This window comes from Crocodylus porosus, unplaced genomic scaffold, assembly GCF_001723895.1.
Source record: "Crocodylus porosus isolate Cpor-Errol unplaced genomic scaffold, CroPor_comp1, whole genome shotgun sequence".
NCBI classification, from domain to species: Eukaryota; Metazoa; Chordata; order Crocodylia; family Crocodylidae; genus Crocodylus; species Crocodylus porosus.
The window spans coordinates 41035074-41052331 of NW_017728909.1; the positions used below are offsets into that span (position 1 = coordinate 41035074).

The 17258-nt window shown below is 43.0% G+C and overlaps 1 protein-coding gene across 1 annotated transcript in view; it reads left to right on the forward strand.

Moving 5' to 3' along the window:
* Positions 1-15971, forward strand: part of IPO11 (importin 11) — a 280310-nt gene extending 264339 nt beyond the window's left edge. Inside the window, exon 30 of the mRNA XM_019532129.1 lies at positions 14949-15971. Coding sequence (XP_019387674.1) covers positions 14949-15113 — 165 coding nt within the window. The 3' untranslated portion in view covers positions 15114-15971. The remainder of the gene's footprint in view (positions 1-14948) is intronic.
* Positions 15972-17258: the final 1287 nt, after the last annotated feature.

A 17258-nucleotide genomic window follows, 5' to 3' on the forward strand; every position in this document is an offset into this window, starting at 1 on the left:
GTGTGTGTATGTACATATATGGAAGAACCTAGTCCCTGTGTGTGTGTATGAAAAATGTATTTGCATATATATGTATGCAAAGAAACACACACACATATTTCTTTGCATTTTATACAACTACAAACATGTATCATCTGTGTGCGTCTGCGTTTTACAAGACTACAAAAATGTATCCATCTTAGGTAGCTATTGACTGTGAACAGACAAAAAATGCATGTAGATACTGAAATACAGGGATTTGTACAGGAATGGGTTATAAGGGTTTTAAGCTTGTTTGCTTGTTTATTTTTTAATGACTTGGATGCATTGGAAAGTTTCATTTTATGTAGGTTCTGTACTGAACTGCACCTCCCTGTTCTGCTGCAAAACCTAATGACAGTTGTGGTTGGGCTGCTTTATGGTTCTTTCACCTTCCTCAGCTGGGCTTCTTGTGTGGGTGCATCTCCCATTATGTACTGTAGCAGTTCAACCAGCAAAAAAACTATGGTGCAGTCTGAAAGATACAGTCCAGTCTGGGCTCCTGTCCCACACAAGAAAAGGATCACAAAGCATTCTTTACAGCTCAAATACAGAATTGTCATCAAATATGGACCCAAAACAAGACCTTTTACGAACCTAAAATATTTGCTTTGTGTAAACCCAGACTGAAACAAAACATTTAACTTGCATTTTCCTGAGGGGAAATTCAACTCTTTTCTGTAATAGTAAACTTTCTTATTGAAAATTTGATTTTGTAGTAACTCATTTTCCAGTGGAAAAAAAAATTATTCCATTGGGGGAGGAAATTAAAATAATCACAAATGGGTAGCATTATAGTCAGTACATTAAAATTCTGTTTCTGAGTAATTAGCTCAAAAGCTAGTTAAAGGCTCAGTTGGATCAAGCTTACTTCTTTCAACTAGCCATCAGGGAAGGCAGAGTTGATGAATTAAACTGCCATAGCTCCAGGCAGTACAAACAAGTCAGCTTCTAGCCAGTGGTAGGAAGGGCTGTTTTACTTTTGGCTTGCAATTTGAATTTAAATGTGGGTGTTTTTGTGAAAAGCAGTTCTCTGAAATAAATAGTTTGCTGTGTTTCCAGACCATGCTTTACTGTTAATATTTTACATCAAACTTCTAAGAGGAAAAAACTCAATTGAGTCCTTCTGTAGAATGTGGTTTAAACTGCATTTACGCTTGTTTTTCAAATAGCTGTCTACAGTAGAAATAAAGCTGTCAGAATAATAACAAACAATCAATCACTTCCATGGCAATCTCAACATGGTATCCATCTACAAAATGTTGTATCAGTAAATAAATGGAGAATGCCTTTTCTTTCCATGCATAATAGTCAATGATGCCTAATACTAACAATTTGGGGTACTTTGTTACCCACCCCCCCTCCCCAAACTCTGCAACTACAAATACACAAGGGTAAATTTTGTAAGGAACTTACAGTCCTATGTCAGGGAGTGTTTAGATTAGATTCATTACAGTCCTGTGTCAGGGACTGCTGCAGTTATAGTTCTGTAGCCAGCCACTGCGCCACTCAGAGGGATGTGACTCATGCTGGCTACCCTGTTTGCATAGACAGCATAGAAAGACATTGGAAGATGGGGGACTCTCTCATCCATATCCCTTTTCACCAAGTAGTTTGGCTATCAAAGGCTGTGAAACACTACTCCACTGGCCTGTAAATTTTAGAGACTTCATAACATTTAGGGTATATTTTCTTTCCTAACTATGTTTTTACAGGGCCCCAGTGCTGACTTGTCATCTATAGTCAAAGAGCCCAGAGAGCTTGTGCCAAAACAAGGTTTTGTGGTGTGTGTGAGAACACAGCCTTTATGTATAGAGTTATTGAGGTTTTAATCCCACTTCTATTTGTACTCAAGTGCACCATTTCTTTTGCAGATGATTGGAAACTCAGCATTTTATACTAAATAAATTGCCAGTATTATTTTGAGTACTGCATGTACAGTAATGATATAAATGGATTTTGCCATGATCATCTAGTCTCCTCTAAAATAACATTTGTGAAAATAGTTATAGCTTTTAGTATAATTATTAATATAACACACAACAGAAATTTGTACTGCTGTACATTTATTAGGGATAAAGTATTGTATAATTTATATTTATTTTAATAATACAAGTAATGTCTCAGAGATTAGTAATTTGTAAGAGCTGTTCAAACATAGGAAAACACTGTATTTGCCTTGAAGAGCTTGCAGTCTAAGACAATGAAGCAGGGAGGAAAAAGTTTTCATCATATAAACAAAATGATCCCAGGTAAAAGCAAACTTATGGTTAGTTGCACACACTGTTTAGATACAGCTTTTCCAAAAGTCCATAAAACTCTTTGGTGGTACATCTGAAGTATAGTGGGAGGAAAACTCTTCTCCATCAAGGAGTCATGCTTTTCTATTTGCTAGCCTCCATGGTTCAATTTCACATAATTTTCCCAAGTGTTCTGTTTCCAGTGTGCACTTTTTCCAGGGTTGGGATGAGATACCTTCATTCTAGTCCAGCGCTTTTACACCATGTCAGAATGATGAAGTGAGGTAAAGGGATCCTAATAATGGCAGCCAACAAAATTAAGGATTAAAAACCTTTGAAAGAAATTATCCTTTAAAAAAGTAAATTTATCAAATCTAAAATGTTGAAAATGCATCATCTAGCCCAAGGAGAGAATCGATCTTAAAAAGAGAGAAGAGAGATGTCAGAGATTCCATTAGGACTCCATTGTGGGTTCTTTGCTGTTGCTATCGCTTTTATGTAAAAGGTGATTGCTACAGTGATAGTATAAAACTCAAAGGCAGTAAAAATGCCTTTCCCAGCACTGGCACTGAGGAAGATAGCCATAAAGCTGCCCTCTTGAAACCCACAGAGAGGCTGTGGGAGAGGTGGAGTGTAAGGGAAGGACCATGCTGTGGAGAATGTCAGCATGCAGCATGCATGCAGCTGCCTACTGGGCAGTGTGGTGAGGCTTCAGTGGTTATGACAGGCCTCCAGGATAATGTAAATTAGGCCGTGGGTCTCTCCCTTCCTCTCTAGCCCAGGATCAGAAGGATATAAAGTAGCTTAAACCCATACTAACCACCTCTGAGGCACAGCATCTCATCTCATGTCTTTGCCTTTTGGGACAAGAATTTGGGACTTGCATGTGTGTATGGTATCCAATTCTGGTTGTGATTTTTGGATGCACCATAGGATAGATATTTGGGCACTGAGACCTCTAGCAGTGGTACTGTGGGTGCAAATTAGGTGTTTGTGAGGGACTTGGGTACTACAGAGAAGGAAAGGAACCAAATAAATACTTTAAAAAATGAGAAGTTCTTTCACTGTTAAGTACCATTTCCTGGCTTTGTAGAAAAGACATAAAAGTGTTTCATATATCATCAGCAATAGTATCTGCTTGATTAGGGTGCCATTCTTGACTACCTGCCATCCTGATTTCTTAAGATCATTTATTTTTTTCATAAGCAGCTTGAAAAACTGTATAATGAAGTTGATTTTTGTTATTCCATTTGATAGTTTCTTAGTTATCGTTCCTCTCTTTTAATCCTTAGTTGGCCATTTTTGAATTAGAAGGCTAAGCATTTGGAATGTAGTTTAATACCACTTAACCCCTTGACATCAAATGAATCCCTATAGAGCATAATTTTTGTTAATGCTATTCCAATTAAATAGCACTCACTGCAATATATTGTAATTGGCCTAGTTCTACTCTCAGGAAATGGCTTACTAAAGTTGCCCTTTCTTTCCTAAGCTTATATTTAATCAGGGTAGTAGACTGATTATAACAATAATTAGTGTTTCTTTGACACCTTTCTTTCAAAGATCTCAAAGCACAGCAGCTTGCTGAGATAATGACTGCATACAAATGTTCTTTGGAATTGGTGGAAAATTTCCACCACTGCAAGAGTTAGGGGAGAGGGAGCAGTCATTCAGGCTAGGGACAGACATTGCACATAAACTGTTTTAAGTGATCAGAAACTGGCTTAAACCTGTAACAGAACCAACGTGCCCTCTAAGGAGCAGCAGTCTGTGAGCGCGCCGCCTTGGTCCGGTGTGGGACACTTATCAAAGGGGGCTGGGGGCCAGGGGCTGGAGCCAGGGGCTGGCACAGGCTCCAGAGAACTGCTCCACTCCCCCCGCATCAGGGCCAGGGAGTGCAGCACTTCCCCAGAGGCGGCAGAGCCTGCTCCAGCCCCTCACCCCAGCCTCCATCCCTGCCTTGCCTCACCTTGGGGAGGAGCTGCTGCCTGCCCCAGCTGTAGGACACTGGTCCACTCCCAAGCCCTGACACCACGTGCCTCCTTGCTCCTCGAGGTGATGCAGGGGAGCAGAGTAGTATCCCAGAGCCAGCACATCCTCACTTGGGGCAGGCAGCGGCTTCTCCCTGAGGTGAGGCAAGGCAAGGACGAAGGCTGGGGCAGGGAGCTGATGTGGGCTTCGCTGGCTCCGGGGAAGTGCTCCACTCCCCGGTGCGGGGGAGTGGAGCAGTTCTGCAGAGTCCACACCAGGCTCCCACCTCCACTTCGCCTAGAGCTGACCATCAGCTCCTCTCCTGATGCGTGGCCTTGAAAAGGCTGTGTGCAGCCATACTTTTAGTTGTGCGCAGCCATGCATGTGCACACCTTAGAGGGAACCTTGAACAGAACATAAATTCAATGCACATAAACCACTTTCAAAATGGCCAAAACAAATTTAAGATAAACCTGATTGAACGTAGTATCAGACTTAACTGATTTGGGTCAAACCAGTTTATGCAACATCTGTCCCAGACCTTTCCTGTTTTAAGTTGAACCAGAGCCCTCTAGCATCCCAGCATTTTGCAGCACTAGGCTGGGCTGTGCTCTTTGCTCCAGACAGCAGGGCTTGCCCTGTCTCTGGCTGTTTGTGGGTGAGTGGTGGAGGCGGTGGCTGGCCAGGGCTAGCAGACCGCAGCTGTGGTTCCCAAGGCAGAAGAGATGGAGGGAGCCATGCCCCCTGCCACTGGAGCAGTGACAGGACGGGGAGAGGCAGCAGCCTCTGTCAGGGTGCCCAGGAGGGGGTTTATTCCCCCTGTCGTTTCCCTGTCCCACTGGCAGGGACTGCAACTATCTCAGCATGGCCCAATTAAGGCTCAGGGGGCAAGGAGGGATTTATTTCCCCCTTCCCACCAGGGAACCACAGCTGGGGCAGAGCAGCCCCCCTCCTCCCACCTCGGCAAGGAGGGAGGTGTTCTGTGCAACTTGTCCTCCTCTTTCCCCCACCACCACGAAGTGGAGAGGGGGGCTTTGTGTGGTGCTACCTGGCCTGGCCCAGCCTGGGCACAGGGAGCAGCTGTCACTGAGCTGCAGTCACTGAGGAGGGCCCTGCCGCCACAGTGCAGCTGAGGCCGCCACACAGCAGGGCAGGCCTAGGCCATGGGGATGGGCTTTCCTCAGTAGCTCAAGCTCAGTGACAAAGAAGCTGAGCCCTATCAGTGAGACCAGCCTGGCCCAGGCCCAGCACACATGAGCAGCTGCTGGCCAGTCAGTGGGCAACCTAGTCCAACTCGGAAATGCTGCAAGGGCTTGTGTTTCTACAGTGAGCCCCTGTAGCAGGCAGCTGCCATGCTTCAGGCCCACCAGTGCCTCCAAACCAGCCTAGGTAGCCCGCTCACCAGCCAGCTGCCACCCATGCTTGCTGGGCCTGGGCCAGACTGCTCTCACTTGAAGGGCTCAGCTTCTCTGTTACTGAGCTGCAGCTGCTGAGGAGGGCCGCACCCCGGTGACATGGGCTGGCTCTGCCATGCAGCTGCCTCAACCGGGGCTGAACAGGGCTGACCCAAGATGTAGAGGTGGGGCCCTCCTCAGCGGCTGCAGCTCAATGACAACCGTTCCCCACTTGGCAGTGGGGATGGGAGGGGGGGAGTGTCCCCCATCAGCACCCCACAAAGCCTGCTCCTCACCCCACGGCAGTGGGGGGGGGGGAAGAATTCCTCCTCTGGAGCCAGGGAGGAGAGCTGTATGCTCAGATTGTTCCTGGCTGTCAGGGAGCCGCTACAGCAGGTAGGGCTCTCCCCCTCCTTCTGCACCATAGAGGTCTGGCCATGCCCCTGTCTGGCTATGGTCCCTCTTCCACCATCCTCCAAACCCTGCAGCCCAAGGTGGGGGTTTAAACCCCTCCTCAGTCATGCTCAGCCCTGGTAGAGCCAGGCCATTCCTCTCCTCCCCCTCAGCTCAGCTTCCTTGTGGAAGGGAAGGGAGGACTGCTCCCTCCTTTGCCTGCATTTCCAAAATGAAAAGTGGATGTCTGTCCACTTGCAAATAGGTTCTATCTCATCAGGTTAGACTAACCAGCAAAGATTGAATCAATTCAGGCTCCACTTTTTTGAATGTCTGTCTCTAGCCTAAGTCTGCAACCACAGCCCCCTCCTCTCACCTTCTTCTTGTGCATTCCTGAAGGCTGGGGTAATTCCAGCGCAGGGAAAATGTGGCCTGTGGATTTCCCAAAGAGGAGTGCAGGGCAGGAAATCATACTGCAGGGATGGCTGCAGCCCCTACTCCCAGCCTCATCTCAGCCCCCCGCCCCCAACAGGTGTGGGCACTGCACAAGACTTCAGGACCATTTTAAGTCTCTAAAGCAGATGAAAATCCCACACTACTTACTTCCACTTCCTGCTCAGAGGGACATCTCCTTCCCACCTCTCCCCTCCTGCTCCTCGCCCACCTGCTACTGCTGCTTTGCCCTCTGTCCCAGGGGGTCAGGGGAAGCTCTAGAGCTGCCTGTGTCCATCCCAGACAGACTGTGCAGGGGCTGGGTTCAGCTGTTGATGGGGACTGGACAGTGGCAGGAGGGATGGGCAGGGGGTTCCCCTTCCCCACACTTCCTCCTGGGGGAGTGGGCAGAGAGGGGGAAACTACTATCCCACCACAGTTATCTCTGTCCCTGTCCCAAGGTGAGTCTAGCCCATGTAAAGCCTGTCTGGGGTGGGCAGAAGCAGCTCTGGATCTTCCCCCAGACCTGGAACAGTGGGGAAAGCAGCAGCAGCAGATCTAGGAGGGAGAGAGGAGGGGACATCCCTCTGAGCTTCAAGGGGAAGGTAAGGGGGATTTTCATCTGATTTGTGGACTCAGAGTCCCCAGTGGTTTCCATGGTATGTTCCAATCCAAAAGGAGGGTGCAGCAGTGCTACTGCATTCCCTAACTGTACAGACAGCAGCACAGCAAAGCCTTGCCTGCCTCTCATGCCAGGGACTAAAGTGTGAGAAGTAGGCAGGGAGCTGCTCCTTCCCTCCCATCCTGGTAAATGGGAGGGTTTGGGAACAGCTGCCCCCTATACCATCTCCAGACGGAGGAACCCCAGTCTCTGGAAAGCATGGTGCCTTTCCCTTGGCTCCACTCCTTTTGGTCCTCATGAGGAGTTATGCCAGAGTGTGCAGATTTTCAGTCTTCTGGGAAAAATTCTCCCAGGGATAATGTTACCTGATTTTTGTCAGGTTCTTTTTCTCCCAGATGGCCTATTTTGCTTTGGGAGAAAAATTTTGAATGTTTGCATACTTTTGTTTTCTAGCAAGAGAGCAGTGATTCTGCTAGTAGAAACTGAACATCTGTACATGGCTTCTGTTTAGTAGTAGCACCTATGTTTTACAGAAGGGATAATTAAGACTCAAAGTTTACGTGTCAAAAGTTGTATACCAAGACCATGGCAGAACTGGAAACAGAACCAAGATTCACTGTGTCCAGGTTATATGCCTGATCTACAAGATTGTCCATGTCCTTAATTTGTAATATGGAAATTACTTTCCAATATAGAATTTTCCTGATTCATGTACTCAGGATGATACAGTTGAGACAGGGGAAAAAATTACAATCTTATATTACAAAAATAAAAATGTAGGTTAGAAATCAAGGGGAAAAAACTATGCTTAACTTTGATGCCATGAGAAATATTTAATAACAGTTTAGAAAAATTTTTACTTGGATGAGATGTTTTAGATGGAAATGATCCTATATTGGGCAGGGGGTTGAGTTAGATGACTTCATGAGATCCTTCTATGACTTTTTTTTTTAGCAAATTTGTCATCAAAAGATTACATGGAATAATTTTCATTTGGTAGAATTTCAGAGACAATGTTGCATTTGTGCTTCATGTACAGTAACTGATGTTTATTAAAACTATCAGTAAGCAGTAAAGCAAATGTATTAATTATTTTGTCAGAAAGATTAGCTAACCAGCCTAAGCATTCTCCTAATTATATTTTTTTCATCCAGGGATTCCTAGTAGGGGTGTGCAAAACAGGCTGTATTCAATTCAGATTCGGCCCGAATTGGTGACAGTAATTTGATTCGTTGATTTGGATCACTGTACTCGATTCAATTCGGCCGAATCTGAAGATTTGATGCTGATTTGGAGAATCAATGATTCAGCCAGAGGCACAGCTTTAAATGTTTTTTCTACATACCTCAAGGTACCAGGCGCAGCTCGTGAATGCTGCAATGCTGGGACAGATGAAGTATCCCACAGGAGCACACCTGCTCCCCCCCCCCCCCCATGCTTGGTAATGAACCCAGCAGTGGAGTGGAAGTACTTCCAGTCCACTTCTGGGTCCACCACCAAGCGCTGTGGCCCCACCCCTCCAGCTCAGCAATCAGTCACAGGGGGACCCCGATTGCCCCCCCCAGACCCAGGAGGCACCAGTCGCCAAGCTAGGGGAGTGCAGGGGAGCCCCCAGCGTGCTCCCCAGTAGACCAGAAGTGCTTCTGGTCCACTTCTGGGTCTGTTGCCCAGCTTACTGGGGAGCCCCCCACGCTCCTGTGGGATGCTCCATCCACCCCAGCAGCATTCATGAGCTGCCTGGTACCTTGAGCTGTGTTTATATTCAAATCACCAAATCTCTCCAAATCTATTCGGAGAGTTCCAATTCAGTTCAATTTAGAAAGATTAAAGGGTCTCCTAATTCAATTTGGATTGGAGATTCAGCCACCAAATGGAGCCGAATCTCTGCCAAATTGAATCAAGGACTGAAACTTGGCACAGCCCTAATTCCTAGTAGCTAAGAAATTGGTAGGCTTCTTACAGAATCGCCTACTCATCTTCATTACATCCCAGGAGGTGTTGAATTAAAATTAAGTGTCAGTTCATCTAACTTTCAGGATTCAGTAGTGAGCACTATTCATTTTCTTGAAACTAAAATGGAAATTAAGAATTTTAAGGGAAAGGTAGCTTATTTTTAATTCTGCTTTGAAAAGGTCTTGATAATACAGAATCTCATGTGGCATAAATAATATACCATATTTACCTGAATCCAGGATGACTTTAAATTTAAGATGACTATCTCCCAAAAATTAGATTTTACACATGGAAAATTATAAATGTCTTATAATTTTCCATGTAAAGAATAGACTTATTGGAGGGTAGACTTAAATTCATCCCCCTCCTACCATTGCAGCAAAGAAAGCAGCAGCAAGGAGGCAAGTGGCAGGGGGGCAGGCAACCTGACCCCAAACGCTTGCTTCCATGCCACTCGCTCCTCTGCTGCACCTTGTTCCCTATACCTTGTCCCCTGACATCTACCCACACATGGCTGCCTTCCTGCCCTCAGCAGGGAGCCAAAGAGCTGCAAGGATACAGATCCAGAAAGCAGTGCAGGACCCAGGGTTGATTTTGTCGCCACTTTCCAGCTGTGTGCTGCTCTCCAGTTCTGTGCTGACCGAGCACAGAGCGACCCAAGAGTGCAGCATGCAGCAAAAGGTGGGGGAGGCAAGTGGCCAGTGGGCAAGCAGGGAAACAGAACAGCAAGGGAATTGTCACAGATCTAGAAAGTAGTGCAGGACCCAGCATTGCCTGCAGGTACTTGATTCTAAGGTAAATCTTTATTTTCCCCATGATGAATGAGGAAAAAACATTGTCTCAGAATTGAGTAAATACAATAATAATTTAATATAGTAAACCTGAATTTTGCCACACAGGTATGTTGGATAGCCATTTTGCTGAACGTAATATTTTGCAAATACTGAAAACAAGAAATAACAAGATTTCTAAGAAATGTTATTTTTAATGTGTTTTTCTCTGCATGTAAAAGTATTAAAAGGATGACATTTTGGAAATCATTTAGTCTGTAACATGGCAAAAAAATAACTGCACATAGAAACTGAAGTGTGTCTGTATCAGTGGTGCCCAGTCTGTCTGGCCTCACAAACCAGATGAGCGGTGCTAGGCCCACCTGCATACTAGATCCAGGCTGCAGACTGGTCCCACACATTGGCCCAAACCAGCACACTAGGCTTTTTCCTCTGGCCCACAGGCCCATACATTGAACACCACTGCTTTGTATCGCATGTAAGGTTTTGTGTTTTAGTGGAAAGGAGCTTTTACACCATTCTGTAATTGTCTTTGAGATAAACAGAGGACTTCAAATCTGTGATGGCAGCTTTGTGCAGTCATTTCTTTTCTTGTATGCAAGGAAGAGCTGCATGGTGGAAAAGAGACCCTCTGCAGTAACAACTGACAGGCTCCCAGTCTCTGCTAAATATGCAAATTAAAGCTCAATAACAACCAGCAATAAAGTTAGTAGACATTTTCCAGGCATAACTTTAAAGCTAGCTAGAGCTTTCTGTGATGTCATAGGTACTTGCACACGTAGGTGATATCCAGGTAACTGTGCAATGAACCAGCTAAATGCATGATACCTGTAACATGTAGAGGGGGCCTTAGAGATAGCAGATGATGATTGTGCTGATGAATGTGAAGTATAGCACCAAACCTCTAGTAGCTTACAAATACATTAGATTAAATATTAATGAGTACCAGAACAGTCTAATGGTATGTTTGATATTTATGCTAATATAAAGCCATTTCGTTAAAGTTTTTCACTTGTGTTAGCAGAATACATGTTACGAAGCTGTGTAATTAATATTGTACTGCATGAAATGACTTAGGCTGTAAAGTTATTTAGATCCTTATAGTATGAGGTTCTAGCTTACCTGAATCTATTATTTTTAAAATAAAACCAAATCAAAATTAAAATAGTCCTGAAGTCCAAATCAGATGCCCCCAAATTGTAGCGTATAGATTATTTAATTTCTAGTCTGCACATGAACCCTGCAATATTTAGACATTTCACATAGGCTTTAATAGTAGTTGAATAGTGTACATTTAGGGTTGTCATGTTCATTACTTTATTTGATCTTTCCTGAGTAATCATTTTTTCATTTCACTAAATATTGTAAAGATGAATAATATTGGACATACTAAAACTTATAATGTCGTTCTCTGTTTTAGAGTGTGACATAAATCTAGAAGCACTAGATGCAGCTCCATACTTAAAGTTCAGTTAAGCGTTGTAACCTAAGCAGGAATTCAAAATCTTCATGTACAGAGAGCACACTATCTCTCTTCCAAATGCACAGTATTTACTATTTGAGTTCCAAATGAATTTATGAGAATTTGTCAGCAAATGTTAATTACTGCAGGTTAAAATTTGTGTAGGTTAAAATTAATTTAAAATGTGTCTGAGGGCCCTAGTGGATGTTACTTTTATGGCACAATTAACATGTCAGCTGCAGGCAGTCCCTGATCTTCCACCAGGAACCAAAGCTGCCCTGTGCCTGATCCTGGTGGAAGATTGGGGCCCAGTGTACCCTCAATCTAGAACTCCACTTGCAGCCCAACTAAACTGTATGTGCAATACTTAAAAGTCAAGAACAGGGGAATCCAAGTGTGGGGAGAGGCTCTCTGGTTTGGGGCTCCTGGTGCCCCAGAGATTTTAAACACTTCAGTTGCACAGTTTTTAAAAGTCCTGGGGCTCTGGAAGCCCAGGGCTCAAGAGCCTCTCCTTGATTTTGGGTTCCTGGTGCCCTGGGCGGCACATGTGTTTTTTAGAACCTGGGCTGCTCTGGCACACAGGACATAGCCACCCATGCCTGATCTGCAGAGTCAGGCTAGGGGCAGCCTTGGGTCCCAGCAGCCATACAATTCGTTTCTGAATAATTTTATGCTTCATCCCAAGCATTGCATGTCTTGCCCTGCATATGCAGCATGGTAGTGTGCGTGATTCGGATGGAGTATAACATTCTTCACATGCCAAATTGTGTCATTATTTTAACGTCTGCCAGGAGCCTGAGAAACTCAGCACTGTGTCATCTGAACATTAACAGCCTCATCATTTTTAGAATCGTCAACTTGCTACAAACTTCTTCTCCAAATATATTTCACAATTCAGAGAGAAACTGAGGGACCATTGAGCTTGGGAACATTTTCTAATCTTGATTGTAGAGTACTAGAACAGACGGATATGCACACACTTTCATAAATGTTAGTGGCTCAGAAATGGGTTCTTACAGTCTGTGGCAAGACGTTTTAGTGCAGATTGGCAAATCTATACACCCAGTGCACAAAATTACTGTGTATAAGTACTGACCCATAGAATGTACAATACTGTATTTGCCTCTTTAGGTATATGCCATATGCATATTACTAATGTGTTAATGATTAAGTCTTGACAGTGTATGCTTTAAAATGCAAATTTACAAAAACCATTGGACATGTGAAGTTCAGTATGTGTTAGGAAGAGATGGTATATTTCAGTTTGCGAAAATTTGGTATATAGAAGCCAAATAATATATGTACAGAGAAATCTACTGTATGCTTAAGAATGCTTAAGAGAGACGTAAGTGGGACTGAAGAGTTAAAGGGTAGAAGAGTTAGAAGGGAGGTAGCAAAAGGATCAGATTGTAAAAAAAACACACAAAAAATGGTTTTGGAGTACAAAATGGAAGAGGATCAAAGGCTGAGAAATAAGTGTTGAAACTAGTAAGAGGATGACTAAATTAAACTTAAATGTAAAGGTGACCAAAATGGAGAGGGGAAAGAGAACACAAAGAGCTGAATACCAGAGACCACAATAGAATAGAAAACTTAGCAATGATTTAAGTGAATTGGGTGAAAAGTAGTCTGCTATTTCATTTTCATTTGTTTGTAATAAATATAGTGTGAACTGCCCTTTTGGGATACTGCAGAGGACTTTTGGCATACTTCTTTTTTGCTCTAGTTTTCTTTTAGTTTTATTTTTATCATAAAACAAGAATAATAGGCAGCCATATAATATGCATATTTTAGTGTTGCAGTAGCAGTATTACAGTTAATTGAGTTGTATTTTACATTTAAAATTCTTTGTTGCATTGTAAATATACATTGGGCCCCTTCTACACATTATATTTACACTGTGATTAATGGGTGCCTATATGAACGTGCAGAGGCTGCTCCGATGCATTGGAATTCCAGCTCATCAGAACAGATTCAATTTATCAAGTTTGCTGGAGCATGGCAATTACTGTGCTCCAGCAGCCTCCTGCGTTTTGCGTATCAGCGCCCCTGCACTTAAAAATGGTGGCAGTGGCACTGGAACTAAAGCTCATCACAATGAGCTTTATTTTATGCTCCCTCGCTATCATTTTTAAGCACAGGGATGCTGATACCTGAGGTGCAGCAGTGCTTTAATTAAAGCACCTCTCGGAGATGCTCTAATTAAAGCGCCATCCCCCCTGCACCTGGAGCATGTGTAAAAGTGCCCAATGTGTTAATCGCAGCATAATAACAAGGGTGTTACATGTGCATACATATTATGTTCCACATATTATGATAACTTAAATTGAGTGTATGGCCTAGGCTGGCCCCCATGTAGTCCTTGCCAGGCTGACAATCAGCTGATTATTGTCTCTGTCCAGGGACTGCACCAAAGTCTGGGACTGGCCCCAGTGTGGTCTCTGCAGGGCCAGTAATCAGCTGATTGTCAGACTAGGCCCCAAATGTGTAAGCCAAATTGTGCCTTCTGCCATGCATGTGTGGCATGGCAGGAGGCATGATTGTTGGGCTTGAGTATCACAGCCTAAGGTGCATTGTCTGCATGGGGCTTTAATGTTGACATTTCTTCCACTACATTAAAGAATTTGGTTTTTTTTAAATGTGGTTAATTTAAAAATCCAAGAATTTCTACTTGTTAGTGTTCCGATACAGATAGCAAATTTAGCAGGAGGCACAAAAAAATGTGTAGCAAAAAAGGCAGTTGTTAACCATTTTAACAAGTAGGATTGTGTGTATCTAATATATGACTTCATCTAGCTCCTGACTTCATCTGGTTTCTAAGCCAAAGAGTGAGTATGTAGTCGATATTTAAATGAATGACCCACAAAAGAAAAAAAGGTGTCTGGAAATGCATCTTTTGCAAACTGTTTTCTTATTTGCATCAGAAGGGGGCCTCTTCGCACAGTGTTAGCATGACAGAAGAAGTTTAACTTCTAATCTTAAATTCTAAACCTTGGTTTGAAACAGACTGTAATTGTCTGCAAGCTTCAAATGACTTTGTATCTTGTCTAAATTTCCTCCCTTGTGAAACAGACTTTAGAATAAGAAAGTAAAGATTTGTGCATTAATGTGCGTGCCAGTTTGATGCTATGAAGTGCTATGAAACCGCTTAGTTCTTTAAGGGAAGAGATTTAATTTTGTGTTTTGTACACTACCTGGTACAACAGTCTATGATTAGTCTATGATTCTGCTTCCATCACTCCAGCTAATTTTGGTAATTTTCATGAGCTGAATTTAACCTATAATTCCTCATCTGTAAAATCTGTATAATTCACAATATAGCATTCCTAATGTAGCCACAGTGGTAATATCCACTATAACTCAGTTGTACTGCTGTAAGATCCAACGAAAGAATTTATAGAAATGCAAAAGTAGCTTTGTCCATGATTTGAGAACCAATGTTAATTAGTTTGAAATTATAGCTTAATTTTTTTCAGAAGAAACTGAATGTGAGTAACTCCATGGAAAAATTTGACTCAAAAGACTTTTATTTCTCAGCAACAGTGCAGTAGAAAGCAGAAGTTATTTGTTACTCCAGCTAAGATTATATAAATTAGATGAATGAGTCACAGATGCATTGGGACTGCCTCTTGCTTGCATTACTGTATTTTTTCTCTTATCTCTTCTGTACAGCTCGCCCTGAAGGACCCAGTACATACGGTGTCACTACAGCAGTTTGTCTATGAGAAGCTAAAGGCACAACAGGAATTACTCGGAGAACAAGGTTTTCAGGCACTTATGGAAACTGTGGATACAGAAATAGTTGCACAACTACAAGGATTTTTACAAGGCTTCTAAAGAACCAGAAACAAGTTTTTGTATGTCTAACTTTCCCTTTCAAAAATATACCGGTATATATAAATTTAAAAAGAAAGAAATCTAGCCTTCCAACTTATCTGCAAGCACCTGCTTAACTGCTGATAGTAACTGGTATGAAAAAAATAAAGAACAAATCAGAGACCATGAAACTGTTTTTTTCTTCCTCACTGAAGTTTTGAAAGAATAAATGGTAAATTGGCTTTTAACTAAAGTTTACAAACCTGTTTCACAAGAGAATGTAATTTTATATATATGAGGAAAGATGATTTGCATGAGTTGACATGTTAAGTGACAACAAACTGTTTAATTTACTATTAGAAAAAATGATTTTGATTATCATAATTGTATGCTGTTTAACATTTTGAGAAAAAGTAAAGGCTGCTGTTGGAAATATTTTTGTGCAACGATGACATCTCCGTTTGGTTGCCTTACACTTTTTAATTGTTAATGAAACCATAATAAAATAAGTCTGCATAGCCATTTAAATAGCAAAACCGTGACAGCAGGAAATTAAGACATTAAGTCTTTAATCAGATTTTAATATTATATATTATGTACACACATGTACAGACACATTCCTAAGATTTTCATGCTTAGGGAGATAAAAACAGTTTTTCATTTGAAAAGAAAACAAATTAATCAACCCAGTATGTTATTTCATATGTTATTCATGATGCTGATCCACATATTAAGAAGGTTGTTAGAAAAGGGATATTGCCTCATTTTCTGCAAGCATGTTTTCTACTTAAATAAGTAGTTCAAGAGCCCAGTGGTGTAATGGCAACACACTTCTCTAGTATGTTGGAGACCTAACTTTGCTTTCTAATAGAGGTGCACCGATATATCGGTTGCCTGTTGGATTGGCACCAATAGAAAGGGAAATGACCATCGGCTATTGGGGGGTTTTTTTTGGCCGTTGTAGCTGCTAATGTTTACCAATAATTATGCTTTCTGGCCAGGACCGTGGACACCTGGGTTCCCTCTCCCTTATGGGGTCAGGGCCCCCAAGATGCCTGGGTTCCCTCAGGAAATTATGGATTTCCCCTTGCAGGCAGGCAGCATTCTAGCCTGCAAGGGGTCCTGCTTGGGGCTGCTGGGAGCAAGACGCAGGGGACACCACATGCATGTGCATGGCCATGTGTATGCACGTGGCCAGGATCACACTTAAGCAGTGTGGAGAGCAGCTCCCTGCAGGTAAATCTATGGCGGGGAAGGGGAATGGGGGAGGGAAGGGGCAAGATTTGTGTGCAGGGTGGATGCAGGCTGCTCTCTGTGGGCTTGGGGTTCTCTGCTGTATTCACTTTGGGAGCCTTGCACCAGCCATACACTCCTTGCCTGCCTGGCAGCAGTGGGGGCAGCTGGGCAGTCATGGCCAGCACAATGCTCCCAGGGCAAAGGCAGCAAAGTGGAGAGTCCCAAGCCTGCAGCAGGCAGCTCACATCTGCCATCACCCTGCTCAACTCTGCTCCACTTAAAAGCATTCCCGCACTTAAAAATGGTGGCGGCACGTGAACTAAAACCAATTTGATGAACTTTAGTTCAAGCTCCCCCACCGCTATTTTTGAGCACCGGAACACTGATACATGTGACACAGGAGGCTGCTGGAGTGTGCCAAAAAAAAAAGTGTATTAATGCCTTGCATGTTTTTTGTTTTAAAGTAAATTGGTTATCAGATCTTCATTGGCTGATATAGTTGGTGAATAATTGACTATTGGTATCAGCCAAGAAAATCTTATCAGTCCACCCCTACTTTCTTATCCTGTCCTGGTTTGCTTGGGCTGATGGGCCTTGAATATACGGTAGGTACAAACGATCAATCTAGCAAGGAATGGAAGTGCTGGGCATTCTTCATGTTGCTATACAGAGTCCTCTCCAGAAGAGTTAAGGATCTGATCCAAAGCTCCTTGACTTTGGATGAGACCCTTTGAATGGTAATAAGAATAGTATATGAGACAGAACAGGTAGAGTAGTCTTCCAGGCTGTATTAGTAACACAAAGATTTCTGCCATTCTCTCTTTCCTGCCTTCATCCTCAGGAGAGAAAAATGTACTTTGCCCTTTGATATCAGAAACCAACTTCAATTTTTCTTTTGAAAACTGCTGCAAATATGGTATTAAAATGTAT